The following is a 23,570-nucleotide window of genomic DNA, read 5'->3' on the forward strand; positions in this document are numbered from 1 at the left end:
ATTTTTTTCTCCTTGAATTAAAAGGTGCATCGCTCTATTTTTCCGTGAAAATAAAAGAGAAAATCTTAGCAGTGATTTTTCTCCAGCTGTAGAAATAAAGTATGGTAAACAACAGATCTTAAATTTTTCAACTGAATGTAACTGATCACAGCCAACCAAGAAACATCCCCATTTTCACCATATTGATTTTCACTTTGGAAAACCTAATATGTTTACTTCATTGATATATCTTATCTCATAAAAGGCCAGATAAAAATCAATAAAATAATATTGTCTTCTGTCATGAAAGAAACATGAATTTTGTTGTTGTAGGGTTTTATTTTTTTTTGTATTTTTTTTTCTTTCAGATGTGTACAGTTAGATACTTTAGGGCAATTTACATGGTTCTTTCTGCTCTGTGATATAAGTAACTGGTGATACACTTATTATTTTTTTTTTTTTTGACCAAGCACTTCCTTCTCTCTTAATATGTATCAGAGGAGGCATATGACAGTCAGCCCTGGCACTAATAAAGCAGAGTGGCCCGCCTCCCATCTCTGAACAGTAAATGGCAAAGAAGATGCTTTCCACTGGCCAGGTTAAGCACATTAATATCTGTGAATCCTGGGTGCAGCTGGCCAAGTGCACCCTACTTGACTATAACAGGCTTTACCTTGCACTGGCAGAGAGTACACTCAGTACCATGTTTGATCCAAGAGGACCCAGTGAAGCGAACCACATTCATCTCGTCCAGGCAAGTTTTGGTGATGTCATTGCGGATGGTGTCAGCTTGGCAAGGGTCGGTGACACAGCGAGGGCAGCACTCATTCTCTGGGAGGACACTGAATTCACACTCCACCTCTGGGCATGGCAGGGGCCAACAGTCGACTTCCCCTTGCTGTAAGGAAAGCAGATGCCCAAGGGCAGAAGGAGGGAGAAGGAAGTTGTGGAGGGAGGGAGGAAGAGAGGGGCAGTGTTTATGGAATACTCAATTTATTGGATGGACATTAATTCTCAGACCGTCACAGCCATGAATGTGTAGGGAATCCACAAAAGCCCTATCAGAGAGCTGAGATCTATACTGCACATGGATTTTAAAACTCTTTTCAGGGGTTAAACAAGAACAAAATCCTTTCCTTTCTCTCTCTTTTTTTTGTCCTTTTCAGGGCCGCACCCCTGGCATATGGAGGTTCCCAGGCTAGGGGTCTAATCGGAGCTCCAGCCGCTGGTCTACGCCACAGCTACTCAGGATCTGAGCCGTGTCTGTGAACTACACCACAGCTCACGGCAATGCCGGATCCTTAACCCACTGAGAGAGGCCAGAGATAGAACCTGCAACCTCATGGTTTCCTAGTCAGATTCGTTTCTGCTGCGCCACGACGGGAACTCCTAAAAACCCTTTCTCTTAAAACAATCGAATTTGTATGCTCCTTTCTTTCTCATGCCAAAGGAGAATTGTTTACTACAGATGAGGTTTTTACTTAGCTTTTTGAATATGAAATTTTTTTTTTCATTCTTTTGGTCTTTTTTTCCCCTAATTTCTCATTTATTCCCTTCTGCAGAAAGAAAGTTTTGTCCCCTTAGAAGAAAATAACAGAAATATGAAGAAAATTTGACAGTTTTCCTTTGTTCATTCATATGTTTCTTGGTGTAGGGACTTTGGAAAAAAAATGAAACAAAACCAAACTAGGAAATGATTTCAGTCTTTTCTTTTTTTTTTTGTCTTTTTTGTTGTTGTTACTGTTGTTGTTGTTGTTGTTGTTGTTGTTGCTATTTCTTGGGCCGCTCCCGCGGCATATGGAGGTTCCCAGGCTAGGGGTCTAATTGGAGCTATAGCCACCGGCCTACGCCAGAGCCACAGCAACTTGGGATCCGAGCCGCGTCTGCAACCTACACCACAGCTCACGGCAACGCCGGATCGTTAACCCACTGAGCAAGGGCAGGGACCGAACCCGCAACCTCATGGTTCCTAGCCGGATTCGTTAACCACTGCGCCACGACGGGAACTCCCTATTTCAGTCTTTTCTAATTCCACATGGGAAAATTGTGTGAATCGGATCTTTTTAAAATTTGGTTCCCACCTGCTTCCTTATTTTCTTCATAATTCTGAATCTCATGATCTTGGAGATGAAAGCAGCCTTCAGGCACAGAAACTGACCTTGCTCTTTCAATTGATTTTGGGGTTGAAAGTATAAAAAGGAAGCAACAAAAAAGCATTGCTTTAAAAATATCCTCACACAGATAGAAAGGAAACTCGCCTAACTTTAAAAGCAGCACTGTGAAACTTGCTTATATAAAAACACATAGACAAGTTTTTCTTTTCATTTATACCACTAGAAAGAAAAAAAGAAATTCGGTCAAATGAAAAAAAATGATTTGTGTTTTCCTTATCAAGTTTTTGTTTTCTTTTTTGCCTGTTCTTTCCAGTAGAAGTTTCATAAATATATACATTTAATTCTAATATTCTAATGTGTTTATTGCTTATCCACATTATGTGTAAAATGATGTCCACCAGAATGACATTGACAGGAACAATCTTTAGAAGGAAAAAGAAGCATGACTTTCTTTTTACTTTTGCTTTTGTTTTCTTAAGTCTGAGCATAATTGACAGAAATGCATTAACAAAAGATCTACTTGGGAAAAATGATTTTTTTGAATGCCACTGCTCTGTTCATAAACTGCCTCTAAGTCTAGAGTAATGGGACTGGGAAGTCAGGAGCTCTGGAGAGAGTCACGAAAGGCTAACATCATGGTGGCCCACAACCAGCCCCAGATATGCCTTCTCCGGTCTTGAATACATAACCATCGCTTTGTCATTCTAACCAGGACCACTTTTATAACTGCCAACACTATGGCCAGGTACTGAACATAGGTGGGGATGGGGGCAGAGCAAGGCTGCTTTCCTGTTTAGATTCTGGGCTTAAATGTTTCATTTCCTGAACTTCATGTGGCTAAACTTACCAAGCAGCGGCACTGCTGGCAATTCTGGACCCAGGTGTCACCGCTGTTGTATAAGATTTCCCCATTTTGATGGAGGCACTGACTGCTCAGCCTTGGGTCACATTCAGGGCAGCAGAAAAGATCAACTGTGGGATTCTCACAGTCACAGACCATCCGTCGACACATTACAAATCCATTCTGTGTGACAAGGAAGGAAAGCAGTTACCCAAACCCTCCATTTCTCAATATACTAACATCATATGTACATGTGTACACACACACACACACACACACACACACACACACACACACACACATTATATATGTATTATATGTATGTATTATATACGTATATGTATGTATATGTATGTACATGCATATAAAATTTCAGATGTTGATTTGGAAGTTGAGATACTCATGCTGTTTACACAATAAATTGATTTTTTTAAAAATTCCATTTTGTAGCTAACACATAGAAATTATCCAAGTTGGAGAGCTTCCAATTTTCTTTCCAGACATTACTCTTTAAATGACTTGATTGGAAATAAATTTGTTAGGAAAAAAAACCAGTACAATACAATAACCACTGCAAGGCCCTTACACATAAATAAATCTGTGTATATATACATATAAATATATGTGTACTTGTTTATTAGTACAGTAATTTGAATACTAACCAAATTTTGTTTCGTGTGAGGGCCTGAATGTTTATATTTAGCAGTTAGTCAATATGTTTGACATATTATTAAGTTTCTAGAATATTCTAACCTTTTGTTTTTGTACAAGTTGTTATCAATTTCTTTAATGATAGCTGACTCTTTGATATTATTCATTCAACTATAATTTAAATGTCTATTATCAACTGGTTACACATAACAGAATACCTCTCTAAAATTGAAATATAACCCAAATAGATATTTTTCACTTGCAAGCCATAGTATGTCCATGTTAGCTTCATTTATGCATTCACTCAAATATGATATTGTGACTATAGAAACATTAGCATAGTTAGAAGCACAATTTTATCATGTGAATAGATAAACAAATTGCGGTATTTCCATACACTGGAATACTCTTCAGGAATAAAAAGAAATGGTTACTTATACATCTAATGAATATAAATGAATGTCAAAATATAATGCTGAGAGAAAGCCAGATGCAAAAGAGTATGCACACCTGTGCTAATCAAAAACCAGGGATGCTCAAGTCCCTTACATAAAATGGTCTAGGATTTGCACATTCTTTAAGTCATCTCTATATGACCTGAAATATCTCATACAATGTGAATGCTATGTAAATAGTTGCCAGTGCAGGGGAAAGTTTTACTTCTTTGGAACTTTCTGGAATTTTTTTCCAAATATTTTTGATCCAAAGCTGGTTGAATCTGTGGATGTGTAACCTGCAGACACAGAAAGCCAACTGTGTTATATGGATTCACTTCCATGAGGCTCTAGACAATACAAATCTAATCTATAGTAACTGGAAGCAGTGTTTGCTTGAGGCTAAGGGTATGGGACCAACTTAGAAAGGACAGAGGCAACTATTAAATTTAAAATGGTTAAACAATGAAGTCCTACTGTACAGCACAGGGAACTACGTCCAGTCTCTTGGGATAAACCATGATGGAAGAAAATATTAGAAAGGGCATGTGTGTATATATATATATATATATATACACACATGCCCTTATATATATATATATATATGTATGACTGGGTCACTTGGTTATACAGCAGAAGATGGCACAACATCGCAAATCAACCACTTTAATTAAAAAATTTAAGAAAAAGAAAGGACAGAGGTAACATTTTGGGTAGATAAAAATGTTCTATTATTTGTGCGGTGGTCAAGTGTATGTTTGCATCTGTCTAAGTTTGTTTAAGTTCATCAAGCTGTACACTTGAAATATATGCCAATTACACCTCGATCAACATGGTTAAAATGTTTTATTTATACCAACCTGACATGAGCACACAGAGCATCGGTCATTTTCCAACACCCAAATCTGACCACTGTGCTTAATTTTTCCATCATGAACACAGTCCCCTGTGCAATTCTTTCCATGAGGACATCGGCAATCATATCCACCATCCAAGTTAAAGCAAATGGTATCATTGGCACAGCTGTGCCTCCCGGTCCCACACTCATCGATATCTACAGCCAAGAAAAGGCAGCAAGCAGGCAATGTGCTTAGAAAATGCTCAGTTTCCAACAACCACGATCCGGCAAGTTGTCTCCTGACATAAAGCATTCAACTGTAAATTAATTTTCATCATCCTGGCATGCATTTCCTATTAATGCTGACTAAAGCAATGTTAATGATCTGGAGATTTCACAGGAAAAATATTATCACGCTTGATTTCAAACACCAAATAACCTTGGCTAGATTTTCAACTTTTATATCTCTGTAAATACCATTAGGCTTTATGAAATATTTATCCTTTTTGAAAGTTAGGAATAGGGCTCAATTTATCAAACACACACAGTTTTGCAGTGGGAAATTCTGAAAGTGCCTATGTTTTTCTTGTTTTGTTTTTTGTTTTGTTTTTTAATTGGGGAAATTATCCTCAATGCTAAAATGGTGCTTATAGAAAATCCTCTTTTAGTGGGAGATGAACTGTTATGGGACCCCTGAGGCATTTTTATTCAATATCGAGCCCCGTTCTCTCAGCCACGTCACCCACCCACTGTAAGCTCTTGCCAGTGTGTGCCCAAGTGTTCTTCCCTTAACAGCTCAGGCATTTTTACACTGTTCTTGAACCCTGCCCCTCACTCATGGAATGGCAAATGACCAAAAGCAATTACCACCTCTCTCACAAAGAATCCCCCCCACTTCTAAACTTTGCCATTTCAGATCATCGTTTCGTCTTCTGCCTGACTCAACTGGCAACTGCCCACTCTTCACCCAACCTCACCTATCCCCATGGCAATCACAGCCTAGCGCATTTTCATATAGATGAAAAGCAAACACATGTTGACCCAGAGATCAGGTCCAAACGAGGACATGTGATCCATTCTCTTTATCCCCATCATTTAAAGGTCACAAGGCAAAATACATTTCAGGGATATCGTATGAATGGCAGTAAGGAGTTATTTCCTATTTCATCTATTTCCTCTGAGTAAAGGTCAAGAAAGAAAGAATTAAATCACACCAGGAAAAGCGAATTAGAGAGATGATGGAATGTATAGGTTAAAAACTCTGGAAACTGCACACCAATTTTCCTTCAAAATTATAAAGACAGAGTTTAGTAACTATCTTCCTTAAATGGTTTCATTTCATCATTTTTGGGTATATGGACTAGTCAAGATTATATTTTAGCCACATTTAAATTCTTAAATGCTTATGTTGTGTCAAATATACATTTCTGAAAATAAATTACTTGATTATTTCTATGTACTTTGATTTTTAGTAGTTCTCATATCAACAAAACCAATGAATTGAGATAATAGCCAAAAAGGTTTCTATTATAACTACAGTAAAATTTATTATAGCTTGATTTGTCAAGAATAATACTGTTTATAATTAAAGACTATGCTCAAAAAAAAGAACTTCTAGCCAGCATGTGGATATACTAAAACTTTTTTTTTTTTTGTCTTTTTGCCATTTCTTTGGGCTGCTCCCACGGCACATGGAGGTTCCCAGGCTAGGGGTCAAATCGGAGCTGTAGCTGCCAGCCTACGCCAGAGCCACAGCAACACAGGATCCGAGCCGTGTCTGCGACCTACACCACAGCTCACAGCAACGCCAGATCGTTAACCCACTGAGTAAGGGCTGGGATCAAACCCACAACCTCATGGTTCCTAGTCGGATTCGTTAACCACTGCGCCACAACAGGAACCCCAGGATATACTAAAACTTTTAAGACTACATTGATATTTATATATATATATATGTGTGTGTGTGTGTGTGTGTGTGTGTATAACATATATATATATGTTTATATACAAAGAAACATCATAAAAATTTTTCTCTTGGTAATGGCAATTTAATTTTATAAAGCAGATCTACACCTGGTCTATTCATGATAATAAGGAATCTTTGATGAGTTGACATTTGTCTCCCATTATTCTTATAATTAGGAATTTTAGTAAGCAGGAAAAACATTAACTGTAGTTATTTGATCTCTCTGATCACAAATTCTATAAACACCTCTTACTACTCTTTTAATACTTACTACATTTATACATATGTATTTGTATATTAACCCTTTAAATATCTGACAATATAAGGATATTATTCCATTCATGGCAATGGCTGGATTTTTTAAAGTCACTTCATATGGCCTGACATTTAAAATAAAAGCTCTGCTAACGGTTTTTTTTTCTTTCTTTCTTTTTTTTTTTTTTAATTGGTTGAAGGCATACAGGGTCCTTGGATTTGATGCAAAAGACAAAGAAGTGAAGATGTTCAGGTACAAAGAAAATATGCACTCTTAAATAAAGTACACTTACATTAAAGAAATAGAGTAAAAAGTTGCTGACAACTCGTATGTACTTGTCATACCTGGAGAAATACGTAGGCAGAATCCTCATAATGGACTATTACCCTTTGATGTCCAATGAGATTTAAATTAATCTGAACTCATCTTACTTTTCCTGCTTATTATCTAAACTGGGTTTCCCAGTGCAGAGATTATTCTCAGTTGAAGAATAGTATAGAATTTTGGAATTCATTTTTACATGTAGTTTTATCATCATGTAAGATCACTACATTAAATACACACAGAGTGTATAGTCTGCTTTGAAAAGCCTACTATAGTATATAGAAATACTTTAAAACTTTAAAAATATTTATAACTCCTTTAGTGAGTGATTGAATAAAGTTGCCAAAGCCGTGGTAAAGTCTCAGTTTCCATCTGATTTGAGCTAAGCAGCAGCTTTAACATGGTTCAGTCCCTCTCCCTGATAAATTTCCTTCACTTGCTTCCTATCACATTGGTAGCTCTTTCCGGATCTTTCTCCTGCCCACATACACATTCTCCAGGTGGGGCAATTAAATTATGAATAAGACTTAGCCAAGTCAAGAGGAGGAGATAGAGTGGTTTAGCCAGAGGTATGCGTGTGTCTGAAGGCCCAAAGTTCAGAGCCATCAAGATGTGTTACAGGATCAGCAAATGAACTTATATACAAAACAGAAACAGAACCATAGACATAGAAAACAAACTTATGGTTATCAAAGAGGATGGGGGAGAGAGGGATAAATTAAGAGTTTGGGATTAACATACACACACTACTATATATAAAGTGGATGCCACAAGGACCTACTGTACAGCATAGGGAACCATACTCAATATTTTATAATAACCTATAAGGGAAAAGAATTTGAAAAAATCCCAGAATTAAACCCACGCACATACAGTCAACTAATCTATGACAAAGGAGGCAAGAATATACAATGGAGAAAACACAGCCCATTCAATAAGTGGTGCTGGGAAAACTGGACAGCCACATGTAAAAGAATGAAATTAGAATACTTCTTAACACCATGCACAAAAAGAATTGGAAAAAGTATATATATATATATCTGAATCACTTTGCTGTATACCTGAAACTAACACAACATTGTAAATCAATTACACTTCAATTAAAAAAAAAGATAAGGGAGTTCCCACTGTGGCACAATGGGATTGGTGGCAGTGGCATCTAGGGAGCACTGGGACGCAGGTTCGATCCCTGGCTTGGCACAGTGGGTTAAGGATCCAGCATTACCACAGCTGCTTAGGTTGCAACTGTGGCTTGGATCTGATCCCTAGCCCAGGAACTTCATATGCTTCAGGGCGGTGAAAAAGGAAAAAAAGAAGATTAAAAATAAAAGATGTGTTAGAGGATCAGAAATGTTGGTATGAACTGGAATGTCCAGAGAGAGCAGAGTGGGCAGATATGGAGTTGAGGAGGTTCTCAGGGCTCAGTTAAGCCACGTTATAAGAAATTTTAGCCTTATCATAAAGAAAATAAAATGGCATTTTGGGAATTTCAAAAAAAGTTATAATCAGATATCTATTTTAGAAAGATTCTGGGAGTTCCCATTGTGGCTCAGTGTGTTAAAGACCTGGTGTCTCTGTGAGGATGTGGGTTTGATCCCTGGTCTTGCTTAGTGGGTTCAGAATCCAGTATCGCCCCAAGCTGTGATGTAGGTCACAGATGTGGCTTGAATCCATATTGCCATGGCTGTGGCGTAGGCCCCCAGCTGCAGCTCTGATTCGACTTCTAGTCTGCGAACTTCCCTATGCCGCAGGTATCGTCATAAAGAGAAAAAGAAAGAAAGGAAGACAGTCAGACAGACAGACAGACAGAAAGAAAGAAAGAAAGATTGCTGTGGCTTCATTTTGGAAGAGGGAATTAAATGGATTGCAACATAAAGCCAGGATATCAAGCCATAGGCTGTTCAGTATTTTAAGCTAGACATGGTCCTGTAATAAAAGCACACTTATATAGTGGTTGGTATATATCAAATTTTAAGTGCTTTCATATAATGACTTGTTTAACCCTAACCCTAACCATGAAAGTTACAATTATTATCCCTATTGTATAACATATCAGGAAATTAAGGCCTAGGAATGTTGCATAACTTTCCCAAGGTTACACAGTAAGTATAGAGTCCATATAGAAACATCAGCTATCAGGGTCTAAGTCTGTGCTCTTAGGTATACTGTGCTGAGTAGCAGCAGTGGAGATGCACAGAAAGAAAAAACAATTCAGAGAAACAATGAAGATAATGCCATTTAGTGATTTGTTGGCTGCAAAGATTAGGGAGAGGAAGGGGTCCTGAATGATGTTTAGATTTCAGGCTTGGAAAATTTCATTGAAGCTATTTATAGAAAGAAGAGCAAGATTCTGCTGGGGAGTGGAAGTAGGTGTCATGGACGAGGAAAAATATGAGTCAGTTTAAGGCATATTGAAATACACTTTCCTCTGAGCTTCCAGGTAGAGCTGTCCAGTAGGTCACTGGATATATGGGTCTGTGCAGGTCAGAAACTAGGACTGGGTCAAAATAGGGATTTGGTGGAGATGCACTTTCATCATTCCCTTTCTGAAAAATAGACCTTCAGACTCAAGTTCAAACTTAGAAAGGCATTTAAAGCTATTTCCTTTGTCCATATTCTCCCTACCTCATCTTGCCAAGAACCACATCATACTTAGGTCCTGAAACAACTGCTAGATACTCAATCCTTTCTTGATCCCAATAGGAAATAATTGCTTTCATTTCCTTATAGCTCTGAATTTATATTTTTCTTATGTGTTCATCATTTTCAACGTGGTAGCTTTCTCCTATATTGAGAAACTCACCTCTTTCTATCTTGCATGACAGTTGTCACTGTGTATATTTTATCTCTACTACAACCTGAGAACAGTGACTATACCTCTTTTATATATGCAATACAGCTGATGCCTGGTAAGGTACTTCAAGGAATCTGTGCATGTATTCAGTAACTACTTTTGAGTTGATTAATTTCATTTTCATCCTTTTCTTTAAATTAATAATTGATAGCATTTGGCTTAAACATAATGCTCAAAAGATGCTACTGCATAAATTATTTTTGGTCATACAAGTTTAAAAAAATTCCACCAAGCATAAAGATAACCCAAAAATTAAAGCAATACAGGGAAATGTGGGCATGAAAATAAAATATTCTTGGAAAATACTGGGCTTTATTCTCAGAGAGAGACAAGTTTGGGGCATGTTAGAAATGATGATATAGACAAAGGAAATGGTACCCTTGCTTACACTTTGCATGACTGAAGCTTATAAACATGTTTGTTGTAGATTACACAGCCTAAAAAAGTAGTGAAACAGTGCACAGTTATGCATTCACATCTTCAAGTATGAATATTATACTTCAGAATAATTATAAACCTACTACTGTGGTTTTGTCCACTTTGATATGCTTTTTTCTTTCCACCAGAAGAAGAAAAATGGAACCTTCTAAAATATAACCATACTCTTAAAATTGCATCCTGCTAAATACTAATATTACAATTCTACAAATCACTGAAATTGCAGTAAATAGATAGTTGTTAAAAAAAGCATTATGGTTCTCTTTTATATAATATGGGTTGGTTCTTTTAAAAGATCCTTCAGAGCACCCTGTCTTCTGAAAGAGTAGTAGATTTTTCTGATAAACATTGTAAATTCTGTTGGAAGATAACAGTGGAATCATCTTTCCAAAATTGGGTCTTTTTCAAAAAAATAAGATTTCCAATTGTTTCTGTATTTATGGGATTTCCTCAAAAAGCTTTTTCTGCACAGGCATTTCACAGATTGCCCGCATTCATTTTTATGATGTATTATTTGAACAGCTAGTTTAATTTTTCTTGTGACTTTTTGAACAGTAATGAATTCACTAATTATGTTTTGCCGTTTTGTCCTGAATGCTATCGTATATATATATCTTTACTTCTAACATACTACCTAATTATTGTAAATCACACTATAAATTTAATTCTTTTCCTAACCTACTTTAAAATACTACCTATCTATATTTCTATCTATCATCTATGTATTATCCACCTCAATTATCTTAATTAGATACATAAATATAACATCTACTATGTGCCAAATATTGTTCTAGGCATTGGTGACTGACAAGCGAACAAAATCTATTACTCTTGAAATTTGCATTGCATAGCACGTAAAAGCCAGTAAACAATAATACAATCATTTCAGGAGAACTTATAATTTATACAAGGAAAAGTGAAGCAAGGTAAGTGAATGGTGTCACTTCAGTGATATTAAAAGTGTAGGATGCTATTTTGAGTGAGGAGTCCAGGAGAAACCACTTTAGAGTAATAACTTTAAATCAAAGAAGAAGGCAAAGATATGGGGGAAGATCATTCTAAACATAAAGAACAACACATGAAAAGGGAACCAGTTTGGTATATTTGAGAAATGGCAAGAAAACCGAGTACCCATATCATGTGGGTCCTTGTAAACCACTGTTTTTGTTTTTCATTTTAGTGCTGCATCTGCAGCATATGGAAGTTTCCAGGCTAGTGGTCAAATCGGAGCTGCAGCTGCCTGCCTACACTAAGCCACGGCAATGCTGGATCTGAGCCACATCTGTGACCAATGCGGCAGCTTGTTGCAATGCCGGATCCTTAACCCACTGAGTGAGACCAGGGATGGAACCCACATCCTCATGGATACTAGTCAGGTTCTTAACCCGTCGAACCACAATAGGATCTCATATACCATTGTTAAGGTTCGTATTTTACTCTGGAGTTTGAACAGAGGAGTAAGGTGCTTTAACTTGAGATCTAGAAGATCATTCTGAGTGCTCTAGTAAAAAGACTCTATGACTTAGACCAACATTAGGTTAGAATAGACATGGTAAGACGTAGTCAGATTGGGAATATATTTTGAAAACTGAAATCATGAGACTTGCTGATGTTTTGCGTATGAAGTTTAAAGAAAAGAAACAATGACTCCAATAAGTTGGTCTGGGCAACCGTGTTTAGGCAACTCGGAGTTAGGGAGTAAGTCAGGAGTTCCATTTTATTTTTTAATTTTTTAATTTTTTTTGTCTTTTTGCCTTTTCTAGGGCCACTCCCGCAGCATATGGAGATTCCCAGGCTGGGGTCTAATCGGAGCTGTAGCCACCGGTCTACACCACAGCCACAGCAACGCGGGATCCGAGCTGCGTCTGCAACCCACACCACAGCTCACGGCAACGCCAGATCCTTAACCCACTGAGCAAGGCCAGGGATTGAACCTGCAACCTCATGGTTCCTAGTCGGATTTTTTTAACCACTGTGCCACGACGGGAACTCCGGGAGTTCCATTTTAGTCATGACGTGTGAGTTGTCCATAAGAAATCTAAGTTTAGGAGTTCACTTGTGGCATAGTGGGTTAAGGATCCAGGGTTGTCTCTCTGTGGCACGGTTCCATCCCTAGCCTGGGAACTTCTACATGCCACAGGTGTGGTTTAAAAAAAAAAGGAAAGAAAGAAAAGAAAAGAAAAAAAGAAATCCAAGCTGAGATACCTAGCAGGCAACTTGATATGAATAAGCAGCTAAGGAAATGTCTGAATTAGGGATAGACATGCGTAATTTTAAACTATAGAACTGGTTAATTTGGGGATCGAGAATGGATAGAGAAGACTGACAAGAGCCCTGGGACATTGGAACATGTAGCTCTTGGGAGAGTGAAAGGAGAGGTCTGAGGGCAAGAGAAAGCCAGGAGGGAGGGATGTCCTTACAGCCAAGTGAAAAAGTCTTTCATGAGGAAGCAGTGGTCAATTAGGTCCAAGGCCTGAGCTGTCAAGCAAGGAGACAGTCATGGACCAGTGGATTTGGCAAGATGGAAGTTGTGAGTCCTGTTGGAAGGAAAGCTGTCACTGGAGCACTGGGGCCAGAGCCTCACTGGAATCAAGAAGGTGGAGAGAGCAAGTACAGAACACTCTTTCAAAGAGTTTTATTCTGAAACGGAGCAGGCAAGAGTTCCCACTGTGGTTCAGAGGATTGATAACTTGACATAGTGTCTATGCAGATGCAGTTTGATCCCAGGCCTTGTTCAGTGAGTTAAGGATCCGATGGTGCTGTAAGCTGTGGAGTAGGTCACAGATGCAGCCGGGATCTGGTGTTGCTATGGCTGTGATGTAGGCCTGTAGTTGCAGCTATAATTTGACCCCTCGCCCGGGAACTTCCATGTGCCACAGATGCAGCCATAAAAAGGAAAAAAAGTAAATAAAAGGGAGCAGGAAAATAAGAGAACTCTTTGAAGAACTAGGTGATGTCAAGGGAAGTTACTTTTTGTTTATTTTTGTTCTCTTATAAATTTGGGTGCTACTTCAGGCTGTTTGTTTACTGATGAGAATGATGCAGTAGGAAGAGTGCTTTTGATATGAAAGAGAGGGTGGATGGTACGAGGGCAAAGACCTCAAGTAGGGGAGGTGTAAGGTACAACAGAAAGTTTGATCTGCGACAGGAGACAAGAAACTTCATTCATCGAAACAGTAGGGGAGTTCCTGTCGTGGCTCAATGGCTAACGAATCCGACTAGGAACCATGAGGTTGCAGGTTCCATCCCTGGCCTCGCTCAGTGGGTTAAGGATCTGGCATTGCCGTGAGCTGTGGTGTAGGTCGCAGATGAGGCTTGGATCCCACATTGCTGTGGCTGTGGTATAGGCTGGTGGCTACAGCTCCGATTAGGCCCCTAGCCTGGGAACTTCCATATGCTGCAGGTGCAGCCCTAGGAAAGACAACAACCCCCTCCCCCCCAAAAAAAAAGAAAAAAAAAGAAACAGGAGGGAGGGAAAGCAAGATTCACAGATGTGTAAATGAGAGTGAACCAACATAGTTCCCAGTGGAAAAGTATGTACTTCTCTTTTCTCAGTTAAATAAGAAGCAGAGATATGAACACAGAAAGAGGAGAAAGGAAGTGGTATCAACAATATGAGGAGACTGGAGAAGGTATGAAATGATTGTGTGAGAGAGTTTTAAAGGAAAGTCACCAAGGCAATAAAACAGGAATGCTGGGCAATGCTGAGGGCCCTTGTAAAAGGCAGTTTATAAGATGGCCCCCAGTGACCCTCACCATTTAATAGCCACACTCTTGGGTAATCCTCTCCCCTTGAATGTGAGCTGAACTTACTGACTGGCTTCTAACACGTACACTATGGGAGAAGTGATGAAATATTGCATTGAAGATTCAGTTATGGAAAGACTGCACTTGCCCTCTTAGGCACATGGTCTCTCTTGGGCTTACTCCAGGGGAAGCCAGCTCTCAGCCCCATGGAGCGGCTCATTTGCTGAGGAACGAAGGCCTGCCCAGAGCCTCATAAAAGACCTTGGAAACAGATTCTCCCACCCCATCCCCCTTACTCTCATCCCAGACAAGTCTTCAACATGAGACCACAGCCCTGGCCAATAATTTGAATGCAATCTCATTAGAAACCTGAACCAGAGGAATCCAGCTGTCTGTGCATGGATTCCTCACCCACAGGGTCTGTGAAATAACTTTTGTTGTTTTCAGCTGCTAATTTTGGGGGATAATTAGTTAGGCACCAATAGATCACTAATACAGCCCTCTTGAGACATGTGGTCATACATTTAAAAGATGGTGAAAGCAGCTGTAAATGTAAAGTAAGATAAAAGAGGGCATATTTTTTTTTCTAGTCTCATTCCAGTGCACAGAATAGGATACCAGGCAAAATTAAACAGAGGTTACCCCAGAACAGAAGCGAAAAGGATGGGGAAAAGGGGGAGATGAAATGAAGATGCATGTTCAGCTTTGCTGTATATACTTCTGCATAGTTGAATTATTTATAATCAGCTTATATTCATTCCTTGTATATGTAACTTAAAAGATGATCTTAAAAAAAGTAGCGCTGAAGACTTCTTCCTCATATATGCTATAGAATACAGGCAAAATAGTTGATCAGGGAAGAGCAAAATCACACTGATCTGCTTCTTGAATTGCAGTCTGTGGTTCCTGGCATTCTCTTGGTGGCTGCAAGTACACATTGCAGAATAGTCACAAGTGCAAGGTAAAGCCTTCAGACCACAGATAAGTGGTTATTTGCAAATGCCAGGTGTTAGCCGCTGGTAAGGCACTAGCACTCCTGTTCCATGAAAACATCCAGATGAAACTTCAGCTTAAGGCCCAGGGCTCTGCAACTGCTGGAAAAGCATGCAGGGTACCTTGGCATCTATCACCCAAATATGTTCCACTTTTCTCTTTGTGAAAACCTCTTGAGGCCCAAGGATAAAAGACAGCTCATCATTTAGGCATCAAGTACTGTTAAGTTAGATTCTCCAAGGCTTCCATTGACTATGTCATTTTAGCCACATCATTCTCTCAGGCTGTTACTCTATGAAAGTATAAATACAAATGCCGATGGAGAAAATAATGACTTTGCGAGGTTTGCTTTCCAACCCTAAGCCAAACTCTGATGGCAAATCCTTTTGGTGTGGGTGGTTTCCCTGGTGATTATTCACTGTGCTTTTGCTTACTCTGCTCTCCTTCTAAAAATTGTGCCCCTTATTAGAGAATATAAAGGAGCAGAGGTATCAATTCACTGGAAATAAGTAAAATCAATGGTAAAATCAAATACATTTTGGTTGAATTTCCACTCCTATAAGATTGGCACCTTCTTTGAAGCAGGGACCATACCTTTCTTCTGTATCCAACACACAACATTCACTAACACCTCTGAATCTGTCAGGCAAGTGATTAAGAACAGACCAGAATAGCATGTATTATGTTTTCCTTGGCCATATCATCATTGTATTCCATCTACCCTTATTTTCCCTATATGCTGCATTCCTCGCCTATTTTTCTGGCTCTTTTGGGGTCAGATTTTCACATGCCTCTGTTTAAAAAATGTATCTTATATCATGGGTTTATTCTATAGGCATCTTTCAACAGTTACAAGTATCCAGAGAGAACCAGTTTACTGTTGCAAGTTTTAATTATTTAAAAATCAAATAATTATCATAATTTGCAAGCAAAAGTTAGATTTTAACAAGTTTCCAATCACTGTTGTATAAAACACACAGCAAAAAATCACCAATACCTAACGTCTACTACTTACATCCTACTGCATATTCCTTGATTTCAAGACCTTAAACTCTAGGTCTTCTCCTTGTACTGACCTTCACACGATTCTCCACTTGGTGAAAACATCCCATTGTCATGGTAGCCATCTCTGCACTCGCAGTGGTACCATCCAGGAAGGTTAATGCAGTTAGCACGGCTGTCACACTGAACAAAGCCGTCAGAGCATTCGTCAATATCTATTTGGGAAAGAAAACACAAACGAGATGTGATACAATTGATGCCTTAGACTAAAATATTCTGTTGACTGGCTGTTAAAATATTTATTGCCAGCAAATCCTTAAAACTGAGAAGACATAAAATCAAGACGTCTACTTGGTTGTTGAAAACTACGCAGAAAGAAAGTGATATGAGCAACAGCAGATACTTCTAGACAACTTCTCCTTTGCAAAAGTCATCCAACTGTAGCAAGTGGAAAGAAACCATCTGTGATAGTCATTAATGCCACTCACCAAATAGATCTAGCTCTTCTGGACACAAGCTAGGAGCCTTGTGACTTCCTGAAGCCAAGGGAGGGACACCTGTGATTTTAAGCCTTTAAGAAGCAGTGTGTAATTCATACATACCCTTTCCCCATCACAATGACCAGCAACTATCAGAAGCTCTGAAGGTCAGCCTGAGTTCTGGGCAAAGATGATACAGGGCCTGTTCCTTCTCTACTTGGGATGGACATATAGTATGAGCAAAAAACCAGCCTCTCTGCTTTAAGCCACTGAGATAGTCTTTTACTACTATCAGCATAATCTCCAACAGATGCTAGTAGCATTCACATGTTCTCAAACACACTTCATATTTTTGAGAATATATGTCACATAAGTGACTTTTCAATGAGTTTCACATATATCACTACACTCAACCCTCCAAAAAATCTTGCTATGTAGCTAACATATTGAATGTATGAAAACAATGAGGCAAAAGCAAATTATGGGATTTAACCAAGGCTACCTGATAGTTCATAGCTGCCTGCCTTTCAGGCATGTGCTCTTTCATACAAGTAGACAGTTTTGAAACTTGCAAAACTGTCTAAACAGAGAGAGAACATGTATCTTGAGTCTCATATGTTTTCTCCAGTGGCTTACTACTGTTCCCAAATGTTATGAGCCTTTATTCTTCTTATTCAATCTGTTGATTGGGACATCTGATCCCCACCCAAAGCTCGTCAATCGCTCATAGAAGAAAAAGTAATCCCTAGAGTTGCCTTTTGGAATATCACCTTCTTCTTATATACCTTCTGCATTTCTGGATGCTTTGGAGTTGACTCAGGCCTGGCTAAGTAATCTGAGGGCGCCATACCATTGCAGCTGCCAAAAATATCCATCTTGACAACCTTTTTCCATGACTGCAGATTCCACTTGCCAAGGGAGAATAGCCTTTTCTTATATGTTTCCTGCACCTATGTCATATTCCCTGCTGTAGTGACCAGCAATAACAAGGTCTTTCCTGTTGAAGGGAAGCAGGTACTTTTTAGACTCATTCCCCACCCAGACAATCCACTCATTCTCAGCAGTATCTACCGCCTTCTGAGTTCAGTCACACCTAACACCAAATTCTTGGAAGTATATATTTCTTCCATTTTCTTTAAAAACTTCCTATTTTCCCATGTTCAATTTTGAACTAGATAAATTTTTGAATAAGTAAATACTTAAAAAAGAGAAATAAGCCATCACTCATTTTATTCTTTCTTTCTTTATTTTTTTGACTGCACCCAAGTTCTAGGGCCAGGGATCAAACCTGAGCCACAGCACTGACAATACTGAGTCCTTAATTGCTAGGCCACCAGGGAACTCCCTCATTTCTGTCTTGATAACCCCAGAGTTCCCCTAAAACAAGGTGCAAACTGTTCTCTTAGATTAGGTCATAAGCCAAACATAAGTATTTTATATGACTGCAAATTTTTAACATTATTTCTGAACTATGAATAATTTGACTCTTCTGAAGCATCAGTTCCTACCATTGGTAATTCCTTTTGTCAAAATAATTATTAGTGGTCAAATCAGTGAACCACTGACTTCCTGAAACATAACTGGTGTGGACTGCTTCCATTTACTAGGGCCTTATGGCTTTTATAAAGCAGCCTATTTGTTTTTCAGGGGCCTCCCTAACTGATGAACCTCTGATTTATAAATGGGACTAAAATGCTATAATCATTTTAGCTTTCCATGGTCTTTCCTTCTAACCCAAATGATGCAGAAAATTGGTTATGTCATTTCTTAAGAGCAAGGACAAAAGAAAACAGGTTGGAATTTAAGCTTTAGAAGCGAGTTTATTGGGAAAAGGCCATAAAGGGGATGTTTAGAGTACTTCATCTTGGAAGAATCTTGTCACTAAGGTTGGTGATTTGGAAGTAACTACTAACGGAACAGAGCCTTCTCCACTGAAGCACCTTTCACATCTCTACTTACCCTTTAATTTAGTCATTTTTTTCTTGCCACGACACAGTTATAGGGTTACCTCAGGTCCCATGACACAGATATATATTTATATTTTTACTCCTTACTTATTTTTTCTTGTCATTCTTTCCAATCACCAGGCCCACTCCTATACTGCCTCATCCCCACTTCTCTTTATTTATATCAGAGCAACCTTCCTTGACATACCAACTAAAGTCATTAGAAATGCTTATGCAGTATATTAGTGTTCTGAAGACTGGAGATTGAAATATATGCTGGCCATAATTTATGTTCATATACAATTTGAGTATGATTTTATTATCTGATTATGACTATTACGTTGTATTTTAGAGGATGCGTATGCAAATACATGTCACTCATTAATTTTCCAATCAAGAATTATTCAATGCCTGTTATGTGCCAAGTGTTGGGAAAACAAAGATACACAAAGCGGAAGTAATTCCTGCCCTCACTGGGCTTGCTATCTAAATTGTGTTTTAAGAAAATTAAATTTATGAAAATCTGAATTTATGATCATACAGGAAAGTGTTTTTCAACATGTCATATACCTGCCATCACTAGTATGGCATTTAGGTGATGACAGGCAAATACTTTATTTTAATGGCTACATTTTTATATTTCTGAATTATTTCTATTCATAGCAATAGTACAGAAGTAAATTTGTATTTAAATTTAAAAAGTGAGAGTGGCTTAGCTGGTTATGAACCCAACTGGTATCCACGTGGATGCGGGTTTGACCCCTGGCCTTGCTCAGTGGGTTAAGGATCTGGTGTTGCCATGGCTGTGGTGTAAGCTGCAAGATGCAGCTCAGATCCCTTGTTGCTCTGGCTGTGGTGTAGGCTGGCAGCTACAGCTCAGATTCAATTCCTAGCCTGGGAACTTCCATATGTCACATGTGGGGCCCTACAAAGCAAAAAATATAATAAAAAGGGAAAGGAATCACAGAACCAATATTAAATAAATATTGGCCTAAATCATTTATGAATATGACAAAACTTATGAAAGTGGCATACAAATAACTAAAGTGTTGAAAACACTAATATAAAATATGGAGTAATTATTCATATTTCAGAAGGATTTACCAAGTATTCCTTAGGTACTGAGATATCTTAATTCATTTAAGATATTACTGAATTGACAAAATGCGGTATAAGTATACCTATGTCATGGCTCAAACTATATACTTGCTATCATTTAGGGTAGATAGCAAAAGAAAACTCAGCAGATAATGTACGTTGTTTCATTTTACAATTTTATATTCCTGCTAATTTTGATTTGTTTATGCAGACTTTTCTACTTTGGTGAAAGTGAGTAGAAAATGGAAGTGTACTTGAATTGCCAAAGGGCACACTTCCCAGCAGAAGGTAAATTTTTTTTTCATGCCTTTAATTAAAGTAAAAGACAAATAGCCTCATCCGTAAGCTTAGTTACTTACATCCTTAGTTATGTGCATCCTCAGTTACTCAATAAACACTTAGTAAGTAAAGAATTGACACATCATCCACAATTTAAGAATTCAATAAATTTTATCAGTACTCAAACGCAAATGTCACTATGATCTACGACATAAAGATGCACACACTGTGTGTACTTTCAAATATGCACACATTGTGCTTTACATGTTATATAATAGAAAATAGTAAAACAAGTCAAGTAATTTATTTCTTTGGTACTTTCCTTAGGCCAGTTAAACTCAAACTTCATATTATCTGAGTTAGATACACAGAGAACAGTAGACCTAGAGGAGGAAAATTTTATTATTTTATTCCATAGAAGAACTACCAAGTTTGAATAAATTACTTTTCAGACTGAATAGAATATTCATAAAGATTAGTACAGGATGTATAAGCTCTTATGATTTAGTCTTTGAGGACCTTAATTTTATACCTTGTAGGTATATTATATAAAAAACTAAAAATACATTTTATGAAAAACTGATTTCATTATATATTCTGTCTGAGAAAGGAACTAGTTCCTAGTTCCTTAGGGACAATTAGAACTTTTTCAGTGGCTGCATTTAGAACAGTCAGCTAGTGCTGATATTAAGATGCTGTCCCAGAGCACAGAGAATCTAAAATCTAAAAGATATTTAGCCATTCAACAGCAGTCATGAGCAGCAGTCATACTCCAGGGATCAAAATTGACTTAGATATTGAAAGTGGAAGGCACTGTAGGGATAGATTTTCTAGAAAGCACATGTTTTGAGATAGTCATTAAAAACAAACCAACAAGCAGATAAACAAGAAAGGAAAATGTCTGAAAAAAAAAAAAAAAAGCTCATAGGTCAATATCTCGCTCTCTTTGTCTCCCTCAGGCATGGTGACAAAAGACTGGGTGACTTCTACAATGTCACAGACCACTGTTTTCAGTCATAGTCAAATGAAAACGGCTTTTGACATCAGCATTTAAAGGGTCACTTTGGAAAATGACAAATTATTTCTTTGTTACATCAAGTGTAGTTGTAAAATGAGACACATGAATGTAAATCCTTTTTCATGCGTTGTAACAGTTATTTCTACCATGACAATATAACTAAGAATAAAATGTGTGCGATGTACAGAACCATCCATACCTAAAAGAGACCCTAGTCACTAGTTTAACCTGCTCCCTATACCAAAGAAAAGAAAATACAATTATTTTTTAAAATGAGCACGGTATTTTCAATGGCAAAAACAAAGAATGAGAGTGCTGTGTTTCAAATTGCTTATCATTAATAAAAACCTGACATCATTTCTTACAAAAAATAATGATTGGCTTATTTATATCACAATCCTATGCGCTGGTAGTTAAATTATATTGATAAACAGTAGGCAACTAAACATCCTCGAAACAATCAATCAATTTTTGATTACCCACATGTGGACTATTTGCTTTCTAGATTATCTGCAGCATTCTTTTTTAAATCACAAGGTCATTTCCTTCTGTCTTTTGTTGAGCTTCTGGGGAGTCTGCTTCCCACATTTAGACGTTAGTGCTCAAGGAAAGCAAACTCATGTAAGCATTACGGTTTTTTACAATTATGCCACATTTGGATATATAATATTGTCCAACATTTCATAAGAAGACTGAATTTCTCATATGAATTTTTGAAAATAAACTATGACAATATATGTAAATAAACTTTGAAAATCATAAAATCCTCTTCACAAGTTGAGTGATTACAAAGTATATTTAGTGAAAATTATGTTCATTACTTTATAGTACATAATTAGGAAGTTAATGACTGCTCTTAAAAAAAACATAATTTCTTTATCACATCATTTAGTCCTTACAACATTCATGTAAGCTATTCTTTCAAAAAAAAAATTTTTTTTTTTTAATGTCTGCATCCATGGCATTTAGAGTTCCAGGCCAGAGATCAGATCTGAGCTGCAGATGCTGCAACACCAGATCCTTCAACCCACTGTGCTGGGCCGGGGATTGAACCTGCATCCTGGTGCTGCAGAGATGCCACTGATCCCATTGCAGCACAGTAGGAACTCCCCCATGAGCTTTTTTTTTTTTTTTTTTGTCTTTTTGCCTTTTCGCCTTTTCTAGGGCCACTCCCACGGCATATGGAGATTCCCAGGCTAGGGGTCTAATCGGAGCTGTAGCCGCCAGCCTACACCAGAGCCACAGCAACGTGGGATCTGAGCCGCATATGCAACCTACACCACAGCTCACGGCAATGCTGGATCATTAACCCACTGAGGAAGGCCAGGGATCGAACCTGCAACCTCATGGTTCCTAGTCAGATTTATTAACCACTGCGCCATGATGGGAACTCCTTTTTTTTTTTTTAAAGATTTTAATTTTTTTCTCTTACAGTTGACTTACAATGCTCTATCAATTTCTATTGTACAGCAAAGTGACCTAGTCATACATATATATACATTTTTTTCTCACATTACCCTCCATCATGTTCCATAACAAGTGACTAGATATAGTCCCCTTATCCCTATATCATAGACTAAGAAGTGGTGAAAACAAATGCATTGCCCAAGGTCACACCATGGACCAGAACTCTTTGAACTCCAAGTTCAGAACTCTCCCACACTAGGCTTCCTCTTAAGATCAACCCTTGGCCAACCAGGAACAGCCTATGCTTTGAGATGTCTCAATATATATCTCAGTGTGAATGAATTCCAGCTCTTTGGCTTGTCAGCAGTATGACTTTGAATTTTTTTTCCCTCTTCTTTTTTTTTTAATGGCTGCACCTGCAGCACACAGAAGTTCCCAAGCTAGGGGTTGAATCGGAGCTGCAGCTGCCAGCCTATACCACAGCCACAGCAATACCAGATCCCAGATGCATCTGCAACCTACATTGTAGCTTGCTGCAACATCAGTTCCTAACCCACTGAGTGAGGCCAGGGATCAAACCCACATTCTTATGGACTGTATGTTGGGTTCTTAACCCGCCGAACCGCAATGGGAAGTCCTAACTTTGAATATCTTAATAAACCTCTCTGAGTTTTCTATTCTAAATTATATAAGTAATATTCTCTTTTTCTTAATACTTTGCTGTTAACTATTGTTAATTCTACAAGGCCTCACAGGAGAAACAGTGCATGGTCATCATAGGTCATCTTTCCCCCCACACTTCAAAGTTTATTTATTTATTCTTTGCATTTTCTGTCTATTAGTTTGTGAATTTCTCACCAAACCAAATAAAATTGGGGAAGGGAAAGTCTGCATTGATTCTATACA

General features: G+C 38.1%; 1 protein-coding gene across 4 annotated transcripts in view; it reads right to left on the bottom strand.

Annotated features, from left to right (window-relative positions):
- The window catches only part of NELL2 (neural EGFL like 2), a 388,134-nt gene that overhangs the window by 10,014 nt on the left and 354,550 nt on the right, over positions 1–23,570 (bottom strand). For all 4 annotated transcript variants that reach the window (XM_047788021.1, XM_047788020.1, XM_047788022.1 and 1 more), the window contains 4 exons: positions 16,512–16,652; positions 4,880–5,073; positions 2,941–3,117; positions 653–877 (listed from right to left, as the gene is read on the bottom strand). In XM_047788021.1, the coding sequence (XP_047643977.1) occupies positions 653–877; positions 2,941–3,117; positions 4,880–5,073; positions 16,512–16,652 (737 nt within the window). The remainder of the gene's footprint in view (positions 1–652; positions 878–2,940; positions 3,118–4,879; positions 5,074–16,511; positions 16,653–23,570) is intronic.

Source organism: Phacochoerus africanus, chromosome 7 (genome assembly GCF_016906955.1).
Source record: "Phacochoerus africanus isolate WHEZ1 chromosome 7, ROS_Pafr_v1, whole genome shotgun sequence".
Lineage (NCBI taxonomy): Eukaryota > Metazoa > Chordata > Mammalia > Artiodactyla > Suidae > Phacochoerus > Phacochoerus africanus.